Below are 26,482 nucleotides of genomic sequence, written 5' to 3'. Positions count from 1 at the left end.
TCTGTGGGCAGGAGGCTGGCAAGCAGGCTCCTCCAAGACCTCATGGCAAATTCACGTGAGAAGGGGAGTTTGTCACATATAGTATGGATCATTAAATAACTCTGGTAGCAATGGCTGTTGGTTGAATTTAATTTACTATCAGTCATAATAATTTCTGCAGCTCTGAAAATTTATTTGTGTGGTTCAAGAAAATTATATCTTGTCCGTAGGTGCTATCAGCGTGGTGGAACTTGGAGCACAGTCCATAATGTTGGAATTGTCGACAGTGGCTTATTTGGTGAGAGATTTGCTGAAACACTATTACAGTTTCTTTGAAATGAACTACCTAATCAGTAGCATTTATTTTGTGTTTATATACCCCCTTCTTTTTTTTTTTTACCTGTGACCAGTGTCTTTTTGCATTTTTCTTTTTCTGTTAGATCTAGTTTTGGCATACTTGTTTAAAGGTTATTGTTACTTAAAATTAAGTGCTGCTCTCCACTCCCCATCTGACATCACTGGTGTCATTGCAAGGTCCAATCAATTGCATCATATAGATGTTTTAACACTATCAGTAGCTCCCTATTCATAAAAAGGCTTGTGAAACTTGTGTATTTTTCTCAAGTCATTTTGTGAATTGAGAGCTATTGATTGGATGAGAACTTCAGCTGACGCTGTCAGGTAACCAGTGGCTCCCCTGTCCAAGGCTTCTCAACCCTCAGATAAAGGCAGAAGGAGAGGGGCAAGTTAAATGGAGCTGATTCAACACTTTGGGGTTTACCCGTTAGTTACCGGTTTATCCCCTAAAAGTAAGTCATTGCCAGGGACCTCCTCGCACCATGACAACTTAATTCAGATGATGTTGTCATGGTGTCTGGAGTGTAACTAACTTTTGCCTCAATTTAATAAGATTTCCAAATGATTTAATACTGTAAGAAAAAATTCCAAATTATGTATCTACAAAAAAATCCTAAAGACATAAATGACAAAGTAAAGTTGTAAAGTTTTTCTAACAGTAATTAATAATTTAGAATGCTGATTAACTTGAAGCTTTTGACAAATATTTCTAAGTTCTTTTTATCTGACCTATGTACCTTTTATCATCTCTTTCTACACTCCTCTATGCATGTATTTTCCATCCAGACACTAGCAGTCAACTGCTTCCCTGGCATCTTATTTAGATATTGGTTGCAGGTTTTTTAATATATAAATGTCATTTTGATGATACAAACTAGAATTAAACCATTATTACCTTATAATTTACCTCCACAGCTATCTTTGGGTTTTTCAGGAGCCACAAGTGTCAGGGTAGGAATTGCTCTTGGAGCTGGAGATGTCAAGCTAGCCAAATTCACTTCTAAAGTTTCACTTTTTAGCACAGGTAAGCCAGCAATTACAGTTTCAAAGATCTGTATTAAAAAATACCATGTATATCAGTGAGAACTACAAGGTAATTTATTAAAGTGAGAACTGCAGTAAATTTGAATTTATCACCCAAGTAGCAGAAACAGAATTATACAGGGAGTGCAGAATTATTAGGCAAGTTGTATTTTTGAGGATTAATTTTATTATTGAACAACAACCATGTTCTCAATGAACCCAAAAAACTCATTAATAGCTGAATATTTTTGGAAGTAGTTTTTAGTTTGTATTTAGTTATAGCTATTTTAGGGGGATATCTGTGTGTGCAGGTGACTATTACTGTGCATAATTATTAGGCAACGTAACAAAAAACAAATATATACGCATTTCAATTATTTATTTTTTACCAGTGAAACCAATATAACATCTCAACATTCACAAATATACATTTCTGACATTCAAAAACATAACAAAAACAAATCAGTGACCAATATAGCCACCTTTCTTTGCAAGGACATTCAAAAGCCTGCCATCCATGGATTCTGTCAGTGTTTTGATCTGTTCACCATCAACATTGCGTGCAGCAGCAACCACAGCCTCCCAGACACTGTTCACAGAGGTGTACTGTTTTCCCTCCTTGTAAATCTCACATTTGATGATGGACCACAGGTTCTCAATGGGGTTCAAATCAGGTGAACAAGGAGGCCATGTCATTAGATTTTCTTCTTTTATACCCTTTCTTGCCAGCCACGCTGTGGAGTACTTGGACGCGTGTGATGGAGCATTGTCCTGCATGAAAATCATGTTTTTCTTGAAGGATGCAGACTTCTTCCTGTACCACTGCTTGAAGAAGGTGTCTTCCAGAAACTAGCAGTAGGACTGGGAGTTGAGCTTGACTCCATCCTCAACCCGAAAAGGCCCCACAAGCTCATCTTTGATGATACCAGCCCAAACCAGTACTCCACCTCCACCTTGCTGGCGTCTGAGTCGGACTGGAGCTCTCTGCCCTTTACCAAGCCATCCATCTGGCCCATCAAGACTCACTCTCATTTCATCAGTCCATAAAACCTTAGAAAAATCAGTCTTGAGATATTTCTTGGCCCAGTCTTGACGTTTCAGCTTGTGTGTCTTGTTCAGTGGTGGTCGTCTTTCAGCCTTTCTTACCTTGGCCATGTCTCTGAGTATTGCACACCTTGTGCTTTTGGGCACTCCAGTGATGTTGCAGCTCTGAAATATGGCCAAACTGGTGGCAAGTGGCATCTTGGCAGCTGCACGCTTGACTTTTCTCAGTTCATGGGCAGTTATTTTGCGCCTTACTTTCTCCACACGCTTCTTGCGACCCTGTTGACTATTTTGAATGAAACGCTTGATTGTTCGATGATCACGCTTCAGAAGCTTTGTAATTTTAAGAGTGCTGCATCCCTCTGCAAGATATCTCACAATTTTTGACTTTTCTGAGCCTGTCAAGTCCTTCTTTTGACCCATTTTGCCAAAGGAAAGGAAGTTGCCTAATAATTATGCACACCTGATATAGGGTGTTGATGTAATTAGACCACACCCCTTCTCATTACAGAGATGCACATCACCTAATATGCTTAATTGGTAGTAGGCTTTCGAGCCTATACAGCTTGGAGTAAGACAACATGCATAAAGAGGATGATGTGGTCAAAATACTAATTTGCCTAATAATTCTGCACTCCCTGTATCTGATTGGGACAATTAGTCCAGTTTGGCTATTTTAACCTAAAGGGTTACTCCAGCCCATTTTTTTTTGCTATAGTTGTTTTATCTCTGTGTCACAGAGTTGTAGGTAGTAAATTAGTTTGACTAGCAAATCATGCATCTCTTTTTAGCTATCTTTCAAGCTATATTTCTTGTCAGCCTGTACAGTTAGCAACTAATTTCCTATAACAGTATGTCAAGCGTTGTGTTAATATAACATCATGTAAATAGAAATTCATGTGATAACAACATAATAGAGATTTTGGTAATAAGTTATGTTTGCAATTTGTTTTTTTTGTTTTTTTTTATCTCGCAGGAGTTTTTGCCCTACTGACTTCTAGTTTTATAGCTGCATTACACAACCACTTGGGATATGTTTTCACTACAGACAGGTTGGTACATGAATGTATTTGTGTCCCTTGGTCTAATTTAGAATCAGATATAGAGAAGCATTGAATTGAATTCAGTTAGTCTGTGTGAAAGCCACTAGAGTCGTGTTCTTGAGCAAATTACACATTCTAGTGATCTTGGTGTCCATTTGTTTAACAATAATATATATATATATATATATATATATATATATATATATACATATATATATATATATATATATATATTTATATTATTATACCTTTTTGTTACAATTGCACATACAATGCTTGTGGACTTATTCATTAAACTTTGCATTGTGATGAGTGTAAAACATTTTCATAAATGTCAGTTGATCCCATATTCTGCACATTTCCTATCAAAACACAACAGGCTTTATTCCTAATTTAGTATACAGCTCAATGTAGAAGTGTGGTTCATCTAGATTATGTAAAATGAATTTGCCGATATCTTATAGGAACACTATAGCATTATGAATATAGAATCATTACCTTCAGGCTTTTTGCTGTAAACACTGTATTTTCAGAGAAAATGCAGTGTTTACATTACAGCCTAGTGATAACTTCACTGGCCACTCCTCAGATAGCTGTTAGAGATCCTTCATGGGTCATGGCTGCCTAAAATGCATCCAAACATTCAGTGTCTCCACCCTCTGCATGCAAACACTAAACTTTCCTCATAGAGATACATTGATTCAATTCATCTCTATGAGGAGATGCTGATTGGCTAGGGCTGTGTTTGAATTGTGCTGGCTCTGCACCTAATCTGCCTCTTTGTCAGTCTCAGCCAATCCTATGGGGAAGCATTTTGATTGGATCAGGCTACCATTTTTGCTCATGTCAGCAGGCAGTGGGCAGGTCTACAGGAAACAGGGACAAAGCCTTCAGCTCCAGACTTGAATACAAATAAGATTTTACTATGAGGGGACCAGGGTGGCTAGATGGTGGTTTTAACCCTATAGAGTCAGGAATACATGTTTGTGTTCCTGACCCTATAGTGCTCATTTAAATCACTGTGCTTTTGCAGTTTTAGTCACACCTACCTGCATGTGACTAAGACAGCCATTCTAAACACTTCCTGTAAAGACTCATCTAGTGTTTTTTCAAGCGCCAGGCTCCCTCAGCGCTAGGGACTCTCCTCCTCCTTTCCCCGTCATCGGCTGAATGCGCATGCGCGGCACGAGCCGCACGTGCATTCAGCCAGTCCATAGGAAAGCATTCTCAATGCTTTCCTATGGACGCTGGCGTCTTCTCACTGTGAAAATCACAGTGAGAAGCGCAGAAGCGCCTCTAGCGGCTGTCAATGAGACAGCCACTAGAGGCTGGATTAACCCATATATAAACATAGCAGTTTCACTGAAACTGCAATGTTTACAGCAGAAAAGGTTAATCCTAGATGGACCTGGCACCCAGACCACTTCATTAAGCTGAAGTGGTCTGGGTGCCTATCGGGGTCCTTTAACCCCTTAAGGACACATGACGTGTGTGACACGTCATGATTCCCTTTTATTCCAGAAGTTTGGTCCTTAAGGGGTTAACACATCACTGGCTTTTATACATGCAAACTACAGTTCTGCCGTTTATGTATGCTACTAGAGTAGATCAGTGGTAACCTAATTAGCATTATTATTTTTTTCTTTACCTTTAGTGAGATTCTTTTCCTGGTTTCACGACTCCTCCTGATGTTAGCTCCACTTCATATTCTTGATGCTCTCAATGTAAGTTTTCCAGCTGCAATGATTTGTAACAACTGCGAAACAGGCACATATAAGTAAACATATAGTAAAACATTTACATCATAAAAAAACAATATTTTCTTTTAGTGCTTGTGCGGTGGAATATTGCAAGGATCAGGGAAGCAAACTGTTGGAGCAGTGGTAATTGCAATGGGACATTATATCATAGGTTTGCCATTAGGAATCGGATTGATGTTTGGTTTAAAGCTTGGAGTAATTGGTAAGTGACACAAACATGATTGGTGCAATGAGTAGGTTAGTTGTGCTGGGTGATTATTTTCTCTATTGTCTTTTCTTAATACTTACTAATAAGTTTTTAATAAGGATTTTTATTTTAATAGGATTTACTGTACATGCCCAAATCATGCTTGTGGCATGCCTTTAGTATTTCTGTATATGTATAAATATTTTAGCCTGTTGTAAATTGTAACCCCTCCAAAGCCATTGCTATCTAGCCACTGTGATTCCACAGGGGGGTTCCACTGAGCAGTCCGCTGTAAAAGAGATCCTATATATTACCCATTTTGTTGTTTAACACATTTGTTGGCAAAAAGCTGGCAAGCATTAACCTTGCAATGTGCCACCAAATGTGCCACCAGAGGCACTCTGACGTTAGTTCCATATATTCTGTAAATATACTTTCGTATTTAAGGAAATAACCCCATGTGAATATGTGCCCATCTGTATGGCTGAATAAGTGCAATTTTACTGTATTTACATTCCCCTGCAACTGTGGTGGTATGGAAAAAAACAGGTTCTACTTTATTGCAGTATACTCTTATATATGTATATATATTGGATTGGCTAAAATTGGCAAGGGGGTAGGGCCAACCACCATATTGGCCAATCAACACCTCCTCATAGAGATGCATTTAATTAATTAATTAATTCCCATGCAATGCCTACTTTGCAGCACTGAGCCATTAAGCACCTCCAGTGGCCATCTGAGGAGTGGCCACTTGGAGGTGTCCCTAGTGGCAATGTAAACACTGCCTTTTTTCTGAAAAGGCAGTGTGTGCATGAAAATGCCTGCATATAATGATTATACTCACCAGAACAACTACATTAAGCTGTAGTTGTTCTGGTGACTATAGTGTCCCTTTAGCTTTTATTCATTTATCTAAAATCAGTCAATGTTTCATTCCATCCTAGGGGACTTTCATCAGGACAAATAAACAGTGTAACAGTCATCCATCTCACAATATATACCGAAATTAATGATGTGATCAAGCTTACCCTGTACAGAGACTCCGACCGATCCATGGCGTGCAGGTCTAATGCTGCCCGACAGCATGCAGTAGGCCCGAAGCCAAAAGGGTCCGGACGCTTGCGTTCCAACCCGTTGCTGAGGACACAGCCAGAATGCAAGTGTCAGTGATGCGAGAGAGATTACAGCTCAGTGTCGCTTAGAGTAAGCTTCATGGATCTGTTTACCATGGATGGTAAAATGATCTGTTTAATCCAGGCTTAATGGCCTGCTTTTATAAAATACAGAAAAACAGTAAACACGCCCATGACACTCCCATAAACACACCCATAAAATGTCATGTCACAATGACTAAGCATAAAATGACAAATTATCAGAAAACACACAAAAACACACATATTTCGCATAGAGGATCCCCCATAGTTTACACATCCCCGGATAGCCTGGATCTGAGTGCCCAAGTTGTCCAAACAGCGCTCAAATCCCACGAATACAGACAAATCGCCACCGGGGTGTAGTTTTGACCTACCGCTCATGAGGGGCCTGACCAAAAATAGTTACATAGTTTTAGAGGTAGCGGTCGGTCATGTTCGGTCCAAAACGTATGAAAAAGGATAACGGTTCCCATGGCTTATTGGTAGCATTTGTTCGTGGGTCCATACGAACAAACCTACGGAACAGCGCTCTCCTGGCTTGCCACGAAAGGAAGCAGGCGTTCGCGTAGTTTTACAGATGATCGCGCCATCTAGTGTCCATCTTGGAGTTCCAGACACTCAATGACCAAGTCCCGCTGCCTACTTTTTTGCGACAAGATGGCCACTGTATTCTCCACCATGTGGCGTTTGGTTATACAAATGGCGGTCACACAGAGAGAGCACTTAATTCTTGCGGTTTTCTTTGTACTTAATGAGCCAGGGGGTGGTCGGTGTTTCGTACTTTATAATCCCAAATGTGAGGAAGGTTCCTGAAGTGAGGAGGAGAATATCTCCTGGGAAGGCAAAATAGGGGTTTTGTCACACATTGCCATAAAGTACAACTCGGTCAAGTTACACGGATGCCTCCAAAAGAAAGAATTGATTTAATGCTTTTCTATGGAAAAGTTTGAATGCATGCACAACACTCTCCATGCATTTTTGTTAGGTACCCTCTATGGGGAGCATTAGCCTGGGCCATCACAAAGGAGGCCACTCTTCCTCCTTAACATCACTAGAGACAGAGAGGTAAACAGCACAGAGGGAGCTAGAAAAAAATTTAAGTAAATCTTTTATTTTAGATCATATAGTGAATGGGTGGAACCTGACTATTCTTAATGCTAAAGTGATCCTTTAAGGGTATTTTACAGAATATATACACCAAAGAAAGGAACAAGTAACAGATGGCGCTCAATACACGTCTAAAATCGTGAATGATGATATATAAAAAACCTTAAAACCTTAGAAGCAGCTCCCTTTATAAAGTGCAATAGCTCATAAAACACTAAAAATACAACAATACAGAAAAAAGGGTGCGCTGTGTCTTTAAGACAAAAAATGTGCAATATTTCTTTAAAAGTACTTGGGTGCTTGTGGTAATTCACAGTCTATTTTATAAGTGGGATATCATCACATAGACAAGTGTAAATACAAAAAGGTGCAAAAGTTCAATTACCACTGATATACCAGTGTTATAGTGAAACACAAGAAATTAAGTTAAGTGTAATAAACGGAGTGCATACAATACCCAGCTGTATATATACCCTGGATCAGGTTACTCCAGATTACTTGTACATATGTATGAACAGCAAAAAAAGATACATAGCGTGATACAGTATAACAAATTGTAATGTGGAGACAATATATATATATATATAGATACACTCACAAGTGGAGAGCAGATAAGTCTGCTCTAACTGTATCCGCTTTGTATATGCTTTGAGCCAAAGATTCACAGGACGGCAGCAGCTTGGAAAGAAAAATACTCTTTAATATCGCAAAACTTCGCAATTAAAAATGGTGTCACTTAGCTCCCTCAGACCTTCTCTGGAAAAGTATTCCGTTCGGTTTGGTTGCCGGCTAACACAATACCGCAAACACTTCCTGGAGGCGGAGCCTAATGACGTAACCACGGGACGTGCGTGATGGCGCGTTTCGCCTCAGAATCGGCTTCCTCAGATCACACTCCCATCCTGCTGCTGTCTTCCTTTTAAGTCCACTTACATGGGCGTGTGTTCGCCTATTTGATCCTCATCATTGGTTAAGAATGTAACCTCTTTATGTTAATCAGAGAGTCTTCACTTGAAAGTTCATTCATAAAGTCATATCGCCTAAACAGCATTTTCTTACAGCATATATCTAAACATTCATGTTCTGTGCAAACTACATTCATTTTATACATATCTGCTCAATCTAAGTAAGAGAAAGAGGAATGTATCAGTAAAACATTACATATATTATAAAAACTAAAGTTAAAATCTCCAAAATATCTTTATTATCAAATATACTATAATTTATAAAAACAAAACAAAAGATAAAATGAATTAAAATTAAAAATTATATATATATATATATATATATTATAGGAAGTTGTACAAATCAAATTCTACCTTTGTCCAATTACATTGTTTCCTATTTTCTGGTGTTTTCCACTGAGTGCGATCTGAATATTTCACACTATTTACTCTCTTCCTATAGGGATAAAGAGAAACGAGAGAGTATAATTTCTTGAAAGTTGAACATCCGAGACTGCCTGTTTTTAGTTGGGAAAATACCCATATTTATAACTGTCAAGAATGGCGGGCGGACCTAGTCTCATACCATAGGTACACAATAACCAATGTGTGAGCGCTAAAATCCCATGCAGAAAATATGGCAGCGTTCACAAATACAATGCACAAGAGATTGTGAAAAGCAAAACAATAGTTACCAAAAAGAACGCGCTAAAATAATCTGTAAATATAAAGAAACAAATAATGGTGCAGACCATCTGGTAATAATAGTATGGGGAAAAGGTGTTATATGTAATAAACTCACATGTCCCAGAGCCCTATCACCCCTGGCTCTGGGTTTGAAATGCTCCTTGGGAGAGGGGATATTCCCACACTGCAGGATAGTCAGGAGGATATGTCCACTGATAATTCCGTTGTGCTGTATGTAAAAGGAAAGAAGGGCAGGACCTCCAATTGAATAGTATCACAATTCGTTTTATTATATAAAAAAGGTTAAAAACCCTTACTTTGGATGTGGTGGGTACAAACTCGCAGAGTCACCCACATAAAAGCATAAAACACATGTATTCGAAAAAACGCTTCCTGGTTATGGTCCGGTCACGTGATCGCTTCCGGGTCCGCCCTCCAATGACGTCCGTGTGACGCGTTTCGCCCGCCTCCACAGGCTTCTTCCGACAACGTCATGGGGTTTCAGTCTTCCTTTTAAGTCCATAGTGCCGCCCTTCTCTCGCCTCATTGGTCGGGGGGCGTGGTTTCACACGATCTTTTTCAATCATTCAATTGCACACTAATAAACTTCATAGACTTAACCCCTTCCAGCACCCACACTAAAATGGTTATATTCAGTGTCACATAAGAAATGGAATCATCTAAGTGATGTTAATCCCAATTATTTCTAATGTATATATAGACCTTATCTAAATTATTCTACATAATGATTTATCAAAGAGACATCTTCTTACTTCATTAAATTATATTTTTAAGTATACACAATGGATATTATACGAGGGTAATTGATAAAAATTCTATACAAACAATACAACAGAGATCAATTCTAGACAGCAGGAAAAACCTTAACTTTTCCCATATCCCTTAAGATAGACAGTGCAGATATATTATGCTCATTTCTAAAGTATACAGTTCTTATACTAAATACAGGCTGACATTATTGCAGAGTACCTGCTGATTGAAAAAAGGGGGGGGAGAGGTTGGAAAAAACAGCCATTATAATTTATTTACAAAAAATGACATTACAATTTATTTACAAGAAATGACAAATTTCAAATTCTCCATTTAAACCCCTAGGGAACAACGATTTCAATTTAAACACCCACCTCATTTCTTGTTTCGACAATTTATTGTCTAGATTTTCACCCCTCCAATTTCTACCAACTCTCTCTATCCCAATAAATTGTAATTTGGTAACATCTCCCTGATGTTTGTGAATAAAATGGGAGGATAGGGGGTGCTCCTTAAAACCTCTTTTTATGTTACGCACATGCTCCTCGATACGAGTGTGCACTTGCCGGGTAGTTTTGCCGACATAGTGCATATTGCACGGGCATGTGAGGACATAAATACAGTTTGTGGTATGACAAGTTATCAGTTGTTTCACACTATATACTTGTTGTGTATTGCCCCCTATTAGTTCTTTTTTGACACACTTAGTGGCTCCCGTGGTTCTGCACGCCAAGCAGTATCCGCATTGGAAAAAACCCACATCTTTATTGAGGAAGTTCTTATTTAAATTTTCTTGTCTAAAGCTGCTCTTTACCAGATGGTTCTTGATACTCGGTACTCCCCTGTAGATGATCCTTGGTTTTTTCGAGATTATCTTGTCTAACAGGGGGTCCTCTTTTAAGACAAACCAATATTTATTGATTATATTTTTTAAATCCTTATTCTTCCCTGAATAATCAAAAATTAGGGAAACTTCATTCTTGTTACTATTCTTTTTATTTTCAATCTTTTTACTTGATTTGTCTAGTAGCTTTTTCCTATCTATTTTCCCCACTTCCTTATGTGCCTTGTCCAATAGAGTCCTAGGGTAGTTTTTAGCCGTGAACTGTTCTACTAACTTGTCAATCTGACTCTCGCAAGTTTCTCCACTTGTGCAGTTTCTTTTTAACCTTAACATCTGCCCTTTGGGGATGTTGTCCAGCCACGGGCCATAATGGCAGCTGTCATAAAAAATGAAACTATTAACGTCCACCTTCTTGAAGAAGGTTTCAGTACATATTTGGTTGTGGGAAATAAAAATTCGTAAATCCAAGAAATTAACCTGACTATCACTATGGTCCATAGTGAGTTGAATCCCCCATGAATTGGAGTTTAAATGTGTCAAAAAGGCTGTAAGCTCTTCTGCAGAGCCCCTCCAGATCCAGAACAGATCGTCGATGTAACGGCGATAGGTGACCAGGTTCTGCACCCAGCCATGACCACCATATATAAAGGATTCCTCCCAATATGACATAAAAAGGTTTGCATAGCTGGGTGCGAACCTAGTCCCCATCGCCGTCCCAAGGATCTGTAGGTAGAAAGAGTCCAGGAAATAAAAATAGTTATTAGTCAGAATAAGATGGATACCCTCCAAAATAAATGTCTGTTGGTCCGGGGATAAATTTGAAGCCGACAGAAAAAATTGGACGGCCTCCATACCCTTAGAATGTGGGATAATCGAATAGAGTGATGACACATCCGCCGTTACAAGGATGTCACCATCCTTCCACTCGACTTCCTCCAATATTTGGAGAATTTGACTAGTGTCCCTTAAATAGGCTCTTGTTCCCTTCACTAGGGGTTGTAGACATAAGTCAATATACTCCGACAAGGGGGCTGACACCGAACCTATCCCAGAGATAATGGGCCTCCCTGGTGGTCTAGTTTCATGTTTATGGATTTTCGGTAGAAAATAGTATACAGGTATCTTGGGATAGATGACAACCAAATAGTCATATTCTGTTTTAGAGATAACTCCCATTGATAAACCTTTGTTCAGAAAATCCATAAACATGTCTTTTTTCTCATGAGTGGGGTCACCTTTCAATTTTTCATACGTAATGCCGTCATTGAGTTGTCTCAATGATTCCTCCACATAGTATTCCCTGTCCATAAGGACGATGCCACCCCCCTTGTCGGCCGGTTTGATAATCACGTCTTTGTTCTCTCTTAAATCAGCCAAAGCTTGCTGTTCTTCCTTATTCAAATTCATTCTATTCCTATTTATTCTTTTGATACGTTCCACCTCTCGCATCACTAGTTCCTCAAAAGCATCCATTGACTTAGTCTTACAGCCCTTCGGAAAAAAGGTGGATTTCTTTTTAAGTGAGGTGAGATTGGGCTCCTTTAATTGCACATCTCCATTTAATCCCTCAGTAGTGTCCACCTTCTCCAGAAAGAAGCGTTTCAAACATAATTTTCTAACGAACTTCTTCAAATCTATATAGACTGAGAAATGATCCATATTCGCAGTAGGGCAGAATTTTATCCCCCTAGCCAATACTCTATTCTGCATAGTATTTAGTGTAAGTTTCGAAAGATTGTATATTCCCTTGATGTCTATATCCTTCCCCTTTTTCCCTCTCTGTATCTTATTTCCCCCTCTTGTTCCTCTCTTTCTATTCTTCTTTTTAGTGGAGAACTTGGGAGGTTTAATTTTATTCTCTCTTTTCTTTTGTGTTCCCAATCTAAAAAATCCTTTGGATGTCCCTCCCGTCCCTGGGTAGTATCTCTGATTCTTTGTTCATTAGGCTCCTTAGAGTCTATTGGTTTTCGATTTAATCCTTGGGAGGCTAATTCCCAAACATTGGACTCTGGCCCTAATTTTTGGGTTCTATCTCTCTCCGTTCCCTCTATATTGGTAGGAACTCTGATAGATCTATTCAAAGGTTGTTTTTCATACTTCTTAACTGGGGTATCCCTCTCTTGACCATTTGTCCTCCACTTTTGGTTATAGTTGTCTTTCTTTTGATACTGTCTACTCCCACTAAAAGATCTCCTCCTCCTTCTATATTGGTATCTGTCTCCATTGTATTGTCTGTACTCTTGTTTATATTGTTTCCTATTCCCCTCATATTTCTTTACTGGGTATTCGTTCCTGGGTACATAATTATGGGGTTCTAATTTTCCCCTTCTATTTTCCAAATTTCCCCTATGGAAAGCATGTACTTTGTTCCCCCTATAATCTGATTTGTCTCTCTGATATTTCTCAGAGAGACAAATCAGATTATAGGGGGAACAGAGTACATGCTTTCCATAGGGGAAATTTGGAAAATAGAAGGGGAAAATTAGAACCCCATAATTATGTACCCAGGAACGAATACCCAGTAAAGAAATATGAGGGGAATAGGAAACAATATAAACAAGAGTACAGACAATACAATGGAGACAGATACCAATATAGAAGGAGGAGGAGATCTTTTAGTGGGAGTAGACAGTATCAAAAGAAAGACAACTATAACCAAAAGTGGAGGACAAATGGTCAAGAGAGGGATACCCCAGTTAAGAAGTATGAAAAACAACCTTTGAATAGATCTATCAGAGTTCCTACCAATATAGAGGGAACGGAGAGAGATAGAACCCAAAAATTAGGGCCAGAGTCCAATGTTTGGGAATTAGCCTCCCAAGGATTAAATCGAAAACCAATAGACTCTAAGGAGCCTAATGAACAAAGAATCAGAGATACTACCCAGGGACGGGAGGGACATCCAAAGGATTTTTTAGATTGGGAACACAAAAGAAAAGAGAGAATAAAATTAAACCTCCCAAGTTCTCCACTAAAAAGAAGAATAGAAAGAGAGGAACAAGAGGGGGAAATAAGATACAGAGAGGGAAAAAGGGGAAGGATATAGACATCAAGGGAATATACAATCTTTCGAAACTTACACTAAATACTATGCAGAATAGAGTATTGGCTAGGGGGATAAAATTCTGCCCTACTGCGAATATGGATCATTTCTCAGTCTATATAGATTTGAAGAAGTTCGTTAGAAAATTATGTTTGAAACGCTTCTTTCTGGAGAAGGTGGACACTACTGAGGGATTAAATGGAGATGTGCAATTAAAGGAGCCCAATCTCACCTCACTTAAAAAGAAATCCACCTTTTTTCCGAAGGGCTGTAAGACTAAGTCAATGGATGCTTTTGAGGAACTAGTGATGCGAGAGGTGGAACGTATCAAAAGAATAAATAGGAATAGAATGAATTTGAATAAGGAAGAACAGCAAGCTTTGGCTGATTTAAGAGAGAACAAAGACGTGATTATCAAACCGGCCGACAAGGGGGGTGGCATCGTCCTTATGGACAGGGAATACTATGTGGAGGAATCATTGAGACAACTCAATGACGGCATTACGTATGAAAAATTGAAAGGTGACCCCACTCATGAGAAAAAAGACATGTTTATGGATTTTCTGAACAAAGGTTTATCAATGGGAGTTATCTCTAAAACAGAATATGACTATTTGGTTGTCATCTATCCCAAGATACCTGTATACTATTTTCTACCGAAAATCCATAAACATGAAACTAGACCACCAGGGAGGCCCATTATCTCTGGGATAGGTTCGGTGTCAGCCCCCTTGTCGGAGTATATTGACTTATGTCTACAACCCCTAGTGAAGGGAACAAGAGCCTATTTAAGGGACACTAGTCAAATTCTCCAAATATTGGAGGAAGTCGAGTGGAAGGATGGTGACATCCTTGTAACGGCGGATGTGTCATCACTCTATTCGATTATCCCACATTCTAAGGGTATGGAGGCCGTCCAATTTTTTCTGTCGGCTTCAAATTTATCCCCGGACCAACAGACATTTATTTTGGAGGGTATCCATCTTATTCTGACTAATAACTATTTTTATTTCCTGGACTCTTTCTACCTACAGATCCTTGGGACGGCGATGGGGACTAGGTTCGCACCCAGCTATGCAAACCTTTTTATGTCATATTGGGAGGAATCCTTTATATATGGTGGTCATGGCTGGGTGCAGAACCTGGTCACCTATCGCCGTTACATCGACGATCTGTTCTGGATCTGGAGGGGCTCTGCAGAAGAGCTTACAGCCTTTTTGACACATTTAAACTCCAATTCATGGGGGATTCAACTCACTATGGACCATAGTGATAGTCAGGTTAATTTCTTGGATTTACGAATTTTTATTTCCCACAACCAAATATGTACTGAAACCTTCTTCAAGAAGGTGGACGTTAATAGTTTCATTTTTTATGACAGCTGCCATTATGGCCCGTGGCTGGACAACATCCCCAAAGGGCAGATGTTAAGGTTAAAAAGAAACTGCACAAGTGGAGAAACTTGCGAGAGTCAGATTGACAAGTTAGTAGAACAGTTCACGGCTAAAAACTACCCTAGGACTCTATTGGACAAGGCACATAAGGAAGTGGGGAAAATAGATAGGAAAAAGCTACTAGACAAATCAAGTAAAAAGATTGAAAATAAAAAGAATAGTAACAAGAATGAAGTTTCCCTAATTTTTGATTATTCAGGGAAGAATAAGGATTTAAAAAATATAATCAATAAATATTGGTTTGTCTTAAAAGAGGACCCCCTGTTAGACAAGATAATCTCGAAAAAACCAAGGATCATCTACAGGGGAGTACCGAGTATCAAGAACCATCTGGTAAAGAGCAGCTTTAGACAAGAAAATTTAAATAAGAACTTCCTCAATAAAGATGTGGGTTTTTTCCAATGCGGATACTGCTTGGCGTGCAGAACCACGGGAGCCACTAAGTGTGTCAAAAAAGAACTAATAGGGGGCAATACACAACAAGTATATAGTGTGAAACAACTGATAACTTGTCATACCACAAACTGTATTTATGTCCTCACATGCCCGTGCAATATGCACTATGTCGGCAAAACTACCCGGCAAGTGCACACTCGTATCGAGGAGCATGTGCGTAACATAAAAAGAGGTTTTAAGGAGCACCCCCTATCCTCCCATTTTATTCACAAACATCAGGGAGATGTTACCAAATTACAATTTATTGGGATAGAGAGAGTTGGTAGAAATTGGAGGGGTGAAAATCTAGACAATAAATTGTCGAAACAAGAAATGAGGTGGGTGTTTAAATTGAAATCGTTGTTCCCTAGGGGTTTAAATGGAGAATTTGAAATTTGTCATTTCTTGTAAATAAATTGTAATGTCATTTTTTGTAAATAAATTATAATGGCTGTTTTTTCCAACCTCTCCCCCCCCTTTTTTCAATCAGCAGGTACTCTGCAATAATGTCAGCCTGTATTTAGTATAAGAACTGTATACTTTAGAAATGAGCATAATATATCTGCACTGTCTATCTTAAGGGATATGGGAAAAGTTAAGGTTTTTCCTGCTGTCTAGAATTGATCTCTGTTGTATTGTTTGTATAGAATTTTTATCAATTACCCTCGTATAATATCCATTGTGTATACTTAAAAATATAATTTAATGAAGTAAGAAGATGTCTCTTTGATAAATCATTATGTAGAATAATTTAGATAAGGTCTATATATACATTAGAAATAATTGGGATTAACATCACTTAGATGATTCCATTTCTTATGTGACACTGAATATAACCATTTTAGTGTGGGTGCTGGAAGGGGTTAAGTCTATGAAGTTTATTAGTGTGCAATTGAATGATTGAAAAAGATCGTGTGAAACCACGCCCCCCGACCAATGAGGCGAGAGAAGGGCGGCACTATGGACTTAAAAGGAAGACTGAAACCCCATGACGTTGTCGGAAGAAGCCTGTGGAGGCGGGCGAAACGCGTCACACGGACGTCATTGGAGGGCGGACCCGGAAGCGATCACGTGACCGGACCATAACCAGGAAGCGTTTTTTCGAATACATGTGTTTTATGCTTTTATGTGGGTGACTCTGCGAGTTTGTACCCACCACATCCAAAGTAAGGGTTTTTAACCTTTTTTATATAATAAAACGAATTGTGATACTATTCAATTGGAGGTCCTGCCCTTCTTTCCTTTTACATACAGCACAACGGAATTATCAGTGGACATATCCTCCTGACTATCCTGCAGTGTGGGAATATCCCCTCTCCCAAGGAGCATTTCAAACCCAGAGCCAGGGGTGATAGGGCTCTGGGACATGTGAGTTTATCATACCATAGGTACATCGACGATATGTTTTTTATATGGAGAGGCACGGAATCACACTTAGAGAGTTTTTTTAAATTTATTAAATGAAAACAACTGGGGCATTCATCTCACTAGTTCCTATAGTAAAAACAATATTAGCTTCCTAGATTTGGATATTTATGTGGAAGAAGGGAACATAAAAACTAAGATTTTTTTTTTTAAAAAGTGGATGCAAACAGCTATGTATTATACAATAGTGGTCATTATACCCCCTGGCTGGATAATATCCCAAAAGGACAGTTACAACGATTGAGAAGGAACTGTACAGAATTAGATGTGTTTAAAGATCAGGCCAATATCCTCATGGATAAGTTTAAGGAGAAAAAATATCCAAAAAGCATATTGGATAGGGCATATGAGTAAGTAAGCCAACTTGACCAGGATGATGTAATTGAGGGACGAAAGAACAGACACATTGAAGAAAAAAGATAATAAGATGCCCTTGGTATTCGATTTTAATAGTGATTCTAGAAAAATGAGGTCTATAATTAACAAACATTGGGACTTACTGAAGAAAGATAAAGAGTTGGCAGGAATTATACCAGAGAGACCTTTTATTACTTTTAGAGGTGCACCAAATTTTAAAAGACTTTTAACTTTTAATCACCCTAAAAAAGAAGTAAGAACAACGTTTCTAAATAACAAGAGTGGTTTCTATTCATGTGGAAAATGTATGGGCTGTAAGTGCAGCAACAATAAAACTCTAAAAGGAATAAGTAAATTTAAAGCAAGACATAAGGATGAGGAATTTTCTATAAAGGATTTTATCACTTGCTGTAGCAAAAATGTAATTTATTTGCTAATTTGCCCATGTATGGGTTACAATACGTAGGTCGCACAATACGTCCCCTTCATAAACGTATCTATGAACATGTGTACAATATAAAACGGAGCTATGAGCAACATAGTGTTTCAGCCCACTTCAATAAATACCACAAAAAGGATCCCAATGGGTTAATTTTTCTAGGAATTCAAATAGTTAACAAAGCATGGAGAGGAGGAGATCATATAAATGCAATAGGTAGGGAAGAAATGAAATGGGTACATCGTTTGGGAACTTTAGAACCGAGAGGTTTAAATATAGAATTTGATTTGTACAACTTCCTATAATATATATATATATAATTTTTAATTTTAATTCATTTTATCTTTTGTTTTGTTTTTATAAATTATAGTATATTTGATGATAAAGATATTTTGGAGATTTTAACTTTAGTTTTTATAATATATGTAATGTTTTACTGATACATTCCTCTTTCTCTTACTTAGATTGAGCAGATATGTATAAAATGAATGTAGTTTGCACAGAACATGAATGTTTAGATATATGCTGTAAGAAAATGCTGTTTAGGCGATATGACTTTATGAATGAACTTTCAAGTGAAGACTTTCTGATTAACATAAAGAGGTTACATTCTTAACCAATGATGAGGATCAAATAGGCGAACACACGCCCATGTAAGTGGACTTAAAAGGAAGACAGCAGCAGGATGGGAGTGTGATCTGAGGAAGCCGATTCTGAGGCGAAACGCGCCATCACGCACGTCCCGTGGTTACGTCATTAGGCTCCGCCTCCAGGAAGTGTTTGCGGTATTGTGTTAGCCGGCAACCAAACCGAACGGAATACTTTTCCAGAGAAGGTCTGAGGGAGCTAAGTGACACCATTTTTAATTGCGAAGTTTTGCGATATTAAAGAGTATTTTTCTTTCCAAGCTGCTGCCGTCCTGTGAATCTTTGGCTCAAAGCATATACAAAGCGGATACAGTTAGAGCAGACTTATCTGCTCTCCACTTGTGAGTGTATCTATATATATATATATATTGTCTCCACATTACAATTTGTTATACTGTATCACGCTATGAATCTTTTTTTGCTTTTCATACATATGTACAAGTAATCTGGAGTAACCTGATCCAGGGTATATATACAGCTGGGTATTGTATGCACTCCGTTTATTACACTTAACTTAATTTCTTGTGTTTCACTATAACACTGGTATATCAGTGGTACTTGCACTTTTGCACCTTTTTGTATTTACACTTGTGTATGCAATGATATCCCACTTATAAAATAGACTGTGAATTACCACAAGCACCCAAGTACTTTTAAAGAAATATTGCACATTTTTTGTCTTAAAGACACAGCGCACCCTTTTTTCTGTATTATTTTACAGAATAGCTGTACCTTTTTCCAAACTTCTCTGGATTTCCCATTAATTATGGTTGAGATTTCATCTTAGGAAGAGGAAAGCAAGTGTGTGCATTGATTTTCTCTAGTTTTTATTGGGTAATATTCTCTGATGATCTCTCTTTCTTGTTTTCTTCTGGACCTTTTGCCCTCCATGTTAACAAAAACCTTCTTCCTCTTGGCCATCATATCAAAGCTTTTGAAAGGAAAGGAAGCATGATATGGAAAGAAAGCATTAAATGAAATATAGTTGAGACTGAATGGCTTACTAACTGTGTGTGCGCATTCTATAGTAGGGACTGAATGGCTTACATACTATGTCTGAGGATGTGTGCATGCTAGGACAGGCCCGGACTGGCCATCGGGCAAATGCCCGGTGGGCCGCGATGGCCGTGGGGCCGAGGCCAGCAGGGGAGATCACAGGATCTCACCAGCCGGCCCCTGCAGGGCCAGCACTACCCGAGCGCCGGCCCTGCTCTGTGCCTCCATGGGCCGGTGGGGAGATCAAAGATCTCCCTCACCGGCCCACAGGCACTGACATGCGGCCGCCGGCTGGGGAGGGAGGAAGGCAGGAGAGAGGAGCGGCGGAGCTCTAGCCAGCAGCTGCGCCGGGTCCTCTCGCGAGGTCTGAGCGTTGCTGTTACCAGGCTAAAGTTCACTCTCACCACTGGACCACCAGGGAAGGAAGCATGGTCCCCCCCCCCTGATGGCAGAACGGCTCCCCACACCCAGGCCAAACGGCTGCCCCCCACCTCCTAGGCTAAAGGTAAGAAGGGAGGGGGGGATATAACTTTTTTTTTATTATTAATAAAAAAAGATATTTTAATTTAAATAAATACATTCACACACACACACAACCCCCAGACACACACAGCACCCAGACACACACAGCACCCTCAGACATACACAGCACCCCCAGACGCACACAGCGCACCCAGACACACACAGCGCACCTAGACACACACACAACCCCCAGACACACAGCGCACCCTCATACACACACAGCGCACCCTCAGACACACACAGCGCACCCTCAGACACACACAGCGCACCCTCAGACACACACAGAGCACCCTCAGACACACAGCACCCTCACTCACACACACAGCACACTCCCACGTATATATATATATACACACACACACACACTACAGCACCCCTCACACTGCACCACTACACACATTACGCTCCAGATACACGCTAGATCCCTTACCCTATATGCACTCTTAATCCTCTATATATACACACACACACACACAATCTCCTATACACACTCTGGGTCCTTTACACACTAGATCTCCTACACACACACACACTGCATTCCTTGTCAGCAAACACATACAACATTCTCTAAACACACCCTCTCTACAACCCCTACACACACTACGTCACCTATACACGCACACACTACATCCCGTATACACACACTCGCTACATCCCCTATAACACTATGCCCCCTATACACACACTCTCTACAGCCCCTAGCCACACATATTACACCACAAACACAAATGAAATTGACCTATTTACACAATACCACACCACACTCTACACACACGCAATCCCTCAAGCAGGCTCCAAACACATGCACCATGCACTTTCCTGGCCCTTTTGTCCTCTGGTATCCCACTTGTGGAGACACCAGAGACAATTTAACCCCTTAAGACCTGAGGGCGTACTATTACGTCCTTTTAAAAGCGGCTCTAAACGCCGCAGGACGTAATAGTACGCCCTCCGGTTTTTAGTAACTTACCCGGTCGCTGGCGATCTCACGCCGGCGATCGCGGTTGGGGGGACTCCCAGGGAGCCCCCCGCGGCACGTCTGCTCTCTTCAGCCCCCCGGGCCATGTGAGAGTGAGGTCCTTGCGAGGACCTCACAATCACATGGCCTGTATAGCTGGCTGCTGCATTGCCAGCAGGGGTCTAACTGTAATGACAGTTAGTCCCCCTGCTGGCTGAAAATCAAATTAAAATTAATTAAAATAAGTGTAAAAAAATATATATATATACTTAGATCATATATATATATTATATATATATGATCTAAGTATATATATACACATATACACACACATACACCGTCTAGGTGTATTTTAATATTAATATATATATATAATTATATATATATATTAATATCAAATTACACGTAGACTGATACTGATTAAATATATATATAATTATTGTTATATATATATTTATATATAATATAAAAAAAATGTAAATACGTAAAAAAATAAAATAAAAAAATAATTAAAAATAAAATATAAAAAAATATATAGATGTGTTTTATTTCGTTAAAACTGTATTGTGATATTAATATATATATATATATATATATTTATATCAAAATACACGTAGAACGAAATAATATATATATATATCTATATACATAAATATATACGTATATATCACTATATATATATATATATATATATATATATATACCTATATATAAATTAAAATATTTTGAAAAATATATATATATATATATATATACGTATATATACACATATGTATATATATATATACATATATTAATTCTACACATATATTTATGTAATAATTTTACATAATTAGGTATCCTAATTAATTACAATTAGCGGGACCTGCCTGACAACCCATGCCGAAAGTATAGGGAATTTAATTTGCTAGCACTATATTTAACCCTATAACTTTCCAAGACACCATAAAACATGCGCATGGGGGGTACTGTTTTACTCGGGAGACTTCGCTGAACACAAATATTAGTGTTTCAAAACAGTAAAATGTATTACAACGATGATATCGCCAGTAAAAGTTTTTTGCACTTACACGGACGATATAACTGTTTTGAAACACAAATATTTGTGTTCAGCGAAGTCTCCCGAGTACAACAGTACCCCTCATGTACAGGTTTTATGGTGTTTTCAAAAATTACAGCGTCAAATATAAGGCTTGTGTTTCATTTTTTTCACATTAAAATTCGCCAGATTGCTTACGTTGCCTTTATGACCCTATGGTAGCCCAAGAATGAAAATTACCCCTATGATGGCATACTATTTGCAAAAGGAGACAACCCAAGGTATTGCAAATGGGGTATGTCCAGTCTTTTTTAGTAGCCACTTAGTCACAAACACTGGCCAAAATTGGCGTCTTTTGCATTTTTCACACACAAACAAATACTAAAGCTAACTTTGGCCAGTGTTTGTGACCAAATGGCTACTAAAAAAGACTGGGCATACCCCATTTGCAATACCTTGGGTCGTCTACTATTGCAAATGGTATGCCATTATGGATGTAAATTTATTTCCTGGGCTACTATACAGTCTCAAAGGCAACGTAAACAATCTGGCGAATTTCAATTTCAAATGTAACACGCTATATTTGACCCTGTAACTTCCCAAAACACCATAAAACCTGTACATAGGGGGTACTGTTTTACACGTGAGACTTTGCTGAATACAAATATGTGTATTTTATTGCAGTAAAAGCAAACAGTGTTATGACATTGACAGTTAAAATGTCATGTAGAACTAAAAAAATAAAAAAAATCTTATTTTCTCCCATTTTTTTCATATTAAATTATGTTTCATAGCTAAATATTTGATATTAAATGAAAGCCCTGTTTCCCCTGAATAAAATGATATATAATAAGGGGGGTGCATTTAATATGAAATAGGTGAATTACGGTTGGACAGACATATAGCGCAAATGCCAGGTTTTGTTTACATTTTGTTTCGTTCACAACTTGTACATTTGGCTGCGGTGTTAAGGGGTTAAAAGCAAACACAGCGCAAGCATGTTATTAAATTTGGTTGTTTATATATATTGTTTTGGTTGGCAGGGGGATATCTGGTAGGGATAGCCTTTTAGGCTGCCTTGAAGCAGCAGTTAGTTCAGACTTTTCCCTCTGTGGGAGGTAGATAGCCAGTTCAGGGTATTCTGTGGTTACTTTGGTGATACCTGGGGGATCCCTAACAAAATTTAAGTGAGCAGGAGCACTCTTTTCTCTCTCTATTCATATAAAGTATATGCCCTGGAGGGCGATTGATTACTATTAGAGAGTTTATTATCTGTGCAACATATTCACACCACCCTAGTATTTGTATGTAAGTGGATGTTATTTTTACACTGTATAGAACAAATTTACTCTCTCTTCTTTTTGTATACATTCCACTCCATACATTCTAGCCTGTACTAGTAATTGTAAGCTGTCACTCCCAGTGGCATCATAACCACTATTAGGCACTACAGATCCCTACCAATATTCCTCTTTTGTTTAAATGCCAATGCTGTGGCATGATTATTTTATACAGCGTACTTATTGTACCCCCATGGAGATTTACCTATAGCACATTTTGTGCAACTTAGGAATATTTACCCAAGTCTCTTTTCTTGAGCATTTATCTCACTTACTCACGCACTATTCAGTTGTATTCACTCCTAGTAACTTTTTTACCAGTTTTAAAACAATTAATTTATTATTTTCTTCCTAATAAAGGTTCTTACCCCCCCCCCCCTCTTGTTATGGTACATTTATATTCTAGAGGTATATATTTGTGAATGAATATGGATCCCACTTATTGATTAAGTGGCTTTCCATCTCATTTTCTCTTTTCTCTCATGTTATTAAATTTGCTTGCGCTGCGCAGAACAAATTAAGGGCCTTTTTCTAATGCCAGAGCTCTTCAGCGGGGCTCTGCGCATTGAACCAACATGCTCACTTTGAGAGGGGGTGTGCTTGTAATTAGTGATGACAAAACACACCCTCTCTGACCCCGCCCCCTTCTTAGGGGGCCGCTCTGATTGAAAAATGCCCGGGCATAATTTTTTTCCCAGTCCGGCCCTGCTGTAGGATGTTAGGCTTCCTATAAATTTGCTAATTACTCTAGCTGTAGCCTCTTCAACCACCAACCTCGTAATCTCCTTTTTTCCGTACTCTTTCATCAGTTCTGTGTTGCTGTAAACCTTTTTTTTTTGCAACCTATCCTTAGCTAAAGCTTTCTTTTTCTTACTTGCTCACTGTCTACAATTGTACAGGCTATAAAGCAAAAATATCAACAGTTAGTAAATAATATTTAAATTCATAATATACATTTATACATTTAAAATGGTTCATAATATACATCTAAAATGGTCTGTGTGATTAAATTCTAATTTTCAAAACAAAAGTTCTTTCTACCGCAACTGGCCTTAAATTGATGTGATAAGTGAGAATGGTTTACAGAGAATTAGGATCCTTAACATGTTTTGCTAGCAATGATGAAGCCATGATGACTCAGAAAAGTTTTTTTATTCAATCTACACAGACATTAATGAAGCATATTTTCATAAAAAATTTTGAAAAAATTTCTAAATGTACAAAACTGTCATGCACACAGTCCGACAAAGAAATGTTAAACTCTTAACTGGAGAAATATAAAGAGATCTCCTTACCTTGTAGCCATCTTGAAGGTACAGGCAGATGTGTTGTTTCATTCATTCTGTACATGATAACAGTCCTTTAAAATTGTTGCGGAGGAAGAAGATCAGTAATGCACACCTTATTTGTCCCTCTTTTTTGATTATTATTATACATATATATTCAGTTAATCATTTTAATGTCTTTTGAAAATAGCAAAACATCTAGTAGAACATCCTTTGATTTTTTTTTTTTCAGAATATTTTCATTTTACATAACACACATCATCGGTCATAGCTGGACATATTGCGGTAATGAGAATTTCATCAGAAAATACAATAAGATAAAAAAACAATTCATAGTTATGTTGAAAATACTCTTTTGTGAAAGGTGGAGAAAACTATTATCTTTATTATGATATTTTGTTATATTTCTAAATTACTTTTTTTTTATTTAAAAACATTACTGCCATGGTGTTCTAATGGTTTCATGAAAATGCTCACATAATACTTTTCAATAGCACACATACATGTCACAGTATCATTGACAATATTCATTTCTACATATTGTGCACTGTAGCACTTTATCCAATCTTAATATTTTAAATATGTCTTTGTTAAGGTCTTTGGAGCGGAATGATGGTGGCAAACCTTTTGCAAGTTACATTCTTTGTGACTTACATTTTACGAATGAATTGGAGCAAAGCCTGTGAAGAGGTAAATTTAAATATTCCTACAAATTTTTTGTTTAGTGTCTTGTGAAAACATGGCTGTTTATCCCTTCACCTATGTATACACATGTTGATAGCAGAAGGGGAAACAATATACAGATACCGTTTGTCTCTGATAATAATAGCCAAAGCCATAGCATTTTATTACATCAACTCACATCTTTGATATTAAAATCACTTTCTGTCATTCTTAAAGGAGAATTGTAGATTATGCTAACGTAGTGTACCTATAATCTTAATTTTAATAATGACAGGAGGCGAGTATTTTGCATAACTTTCTTTACTTTATGCCTCCAGCAGCACAAGTCAATCAGAAAACTTTAAACCAATCAGTAACAGGCATCACATCCATATATAAAGCCCTGACAGTCACATGATTTCCTCTTTCTTTGATGCGAAAAACTGTCCATTCTAACGTCAGGGAATTCAAATAACAGTCCTGAGTAACGTGTAGAACATAACTTGGAACACGACTTGAAACCTTCCAGCGTTATCTTGATCTTTATCTTTATGATGGTTACTCTGAAAAGAACAGAAATACGTGAAAGGTGATGGAACCCAACTGATGTCCACATTAAATCCAGTACTATATGTATCTATATTTATATCACGTTAATATACTGAAACATTAAACAACCTTAGTATACTTAATAATCGCCACAGCTGTAACACCTGTCAACCAGATAAGCATCCCATAAATATACTGAAATACCCAAAACCTTATAATTATACTGTGAAAATGACAACCAGAAAATTAGAATTTCCCAGAGTATAGGGAGGGAAAATACTCGCCTCCTGTCATTATTAAAATTAAGATTATAGGTACACTACGTTAGCATAATCTACAATTTTATCACATGACAGGAGGCTTCATATTTTGCATTTTTAAAGCTGTGGTAGTGAGAAGGATGCGTGTGTGGTTTGACGAAAATAA

The 26,482-nt window shown here is 38.2% G+C and overlaps 1 protein-coding gene across 1 annotated transcript in view; it reads left to right on the top strand.

Annotated features, from left to right (window-relative positions):
• The window catches only part of LOC134565935 (multidrug and toxin extrusion protein 2-like), a 177,925-nt gene that overhangs the window by 112,022 nt on the left and 39,421 nt on the right, over positions 1 to 26,482 (top strand). The window contains exons 10-15 of the mRNA XM_063425667.1: positions 210 to 277; positions 1,252 to 1,360; positions 3,380 to 3,455; positions 5,101 to 5,170; positions 5,276 to 5,408; positions 25,440 to 25,534. Coding sequence (XP_063281737.1) covers positions 210 to 277; positions 1,252 to 1,360; positions 3,380 to 3,455; positions 5,101 to 5,170; positions 5,276 to 5,408; positions 25,440 to 25,534 — 551 coding nt within the window. The remainder of the gene's footprint in view (positions 1 to 209; positions 278 to 1,251; positions 1,361 to 3,379; positions 3,456 to 5,100; positions 5,171 to 5,275; positions 5,409 to 25,439; positions 25,535 to 26,482) is intronic.

The sequence above is a fragment of the Pelobates fuscus genome, chromosome 1, assembly GCF_036172605.1.
Source record: "Pelobates fuscus isolate aPelFus1 chromosome 1, aPelFus1.pri, whole genome shotgun sequence".
In the NCBI taxonomy this organism is placed as follows: Eukaryota; Metazoa; Chordata; class Amphibia; order Anura; family Pelobatidae; genus Pelobates; species Pelobates fuscus.
This window is presented reverse-complemented; position numbering and strand designations above follow the sequence as displayed.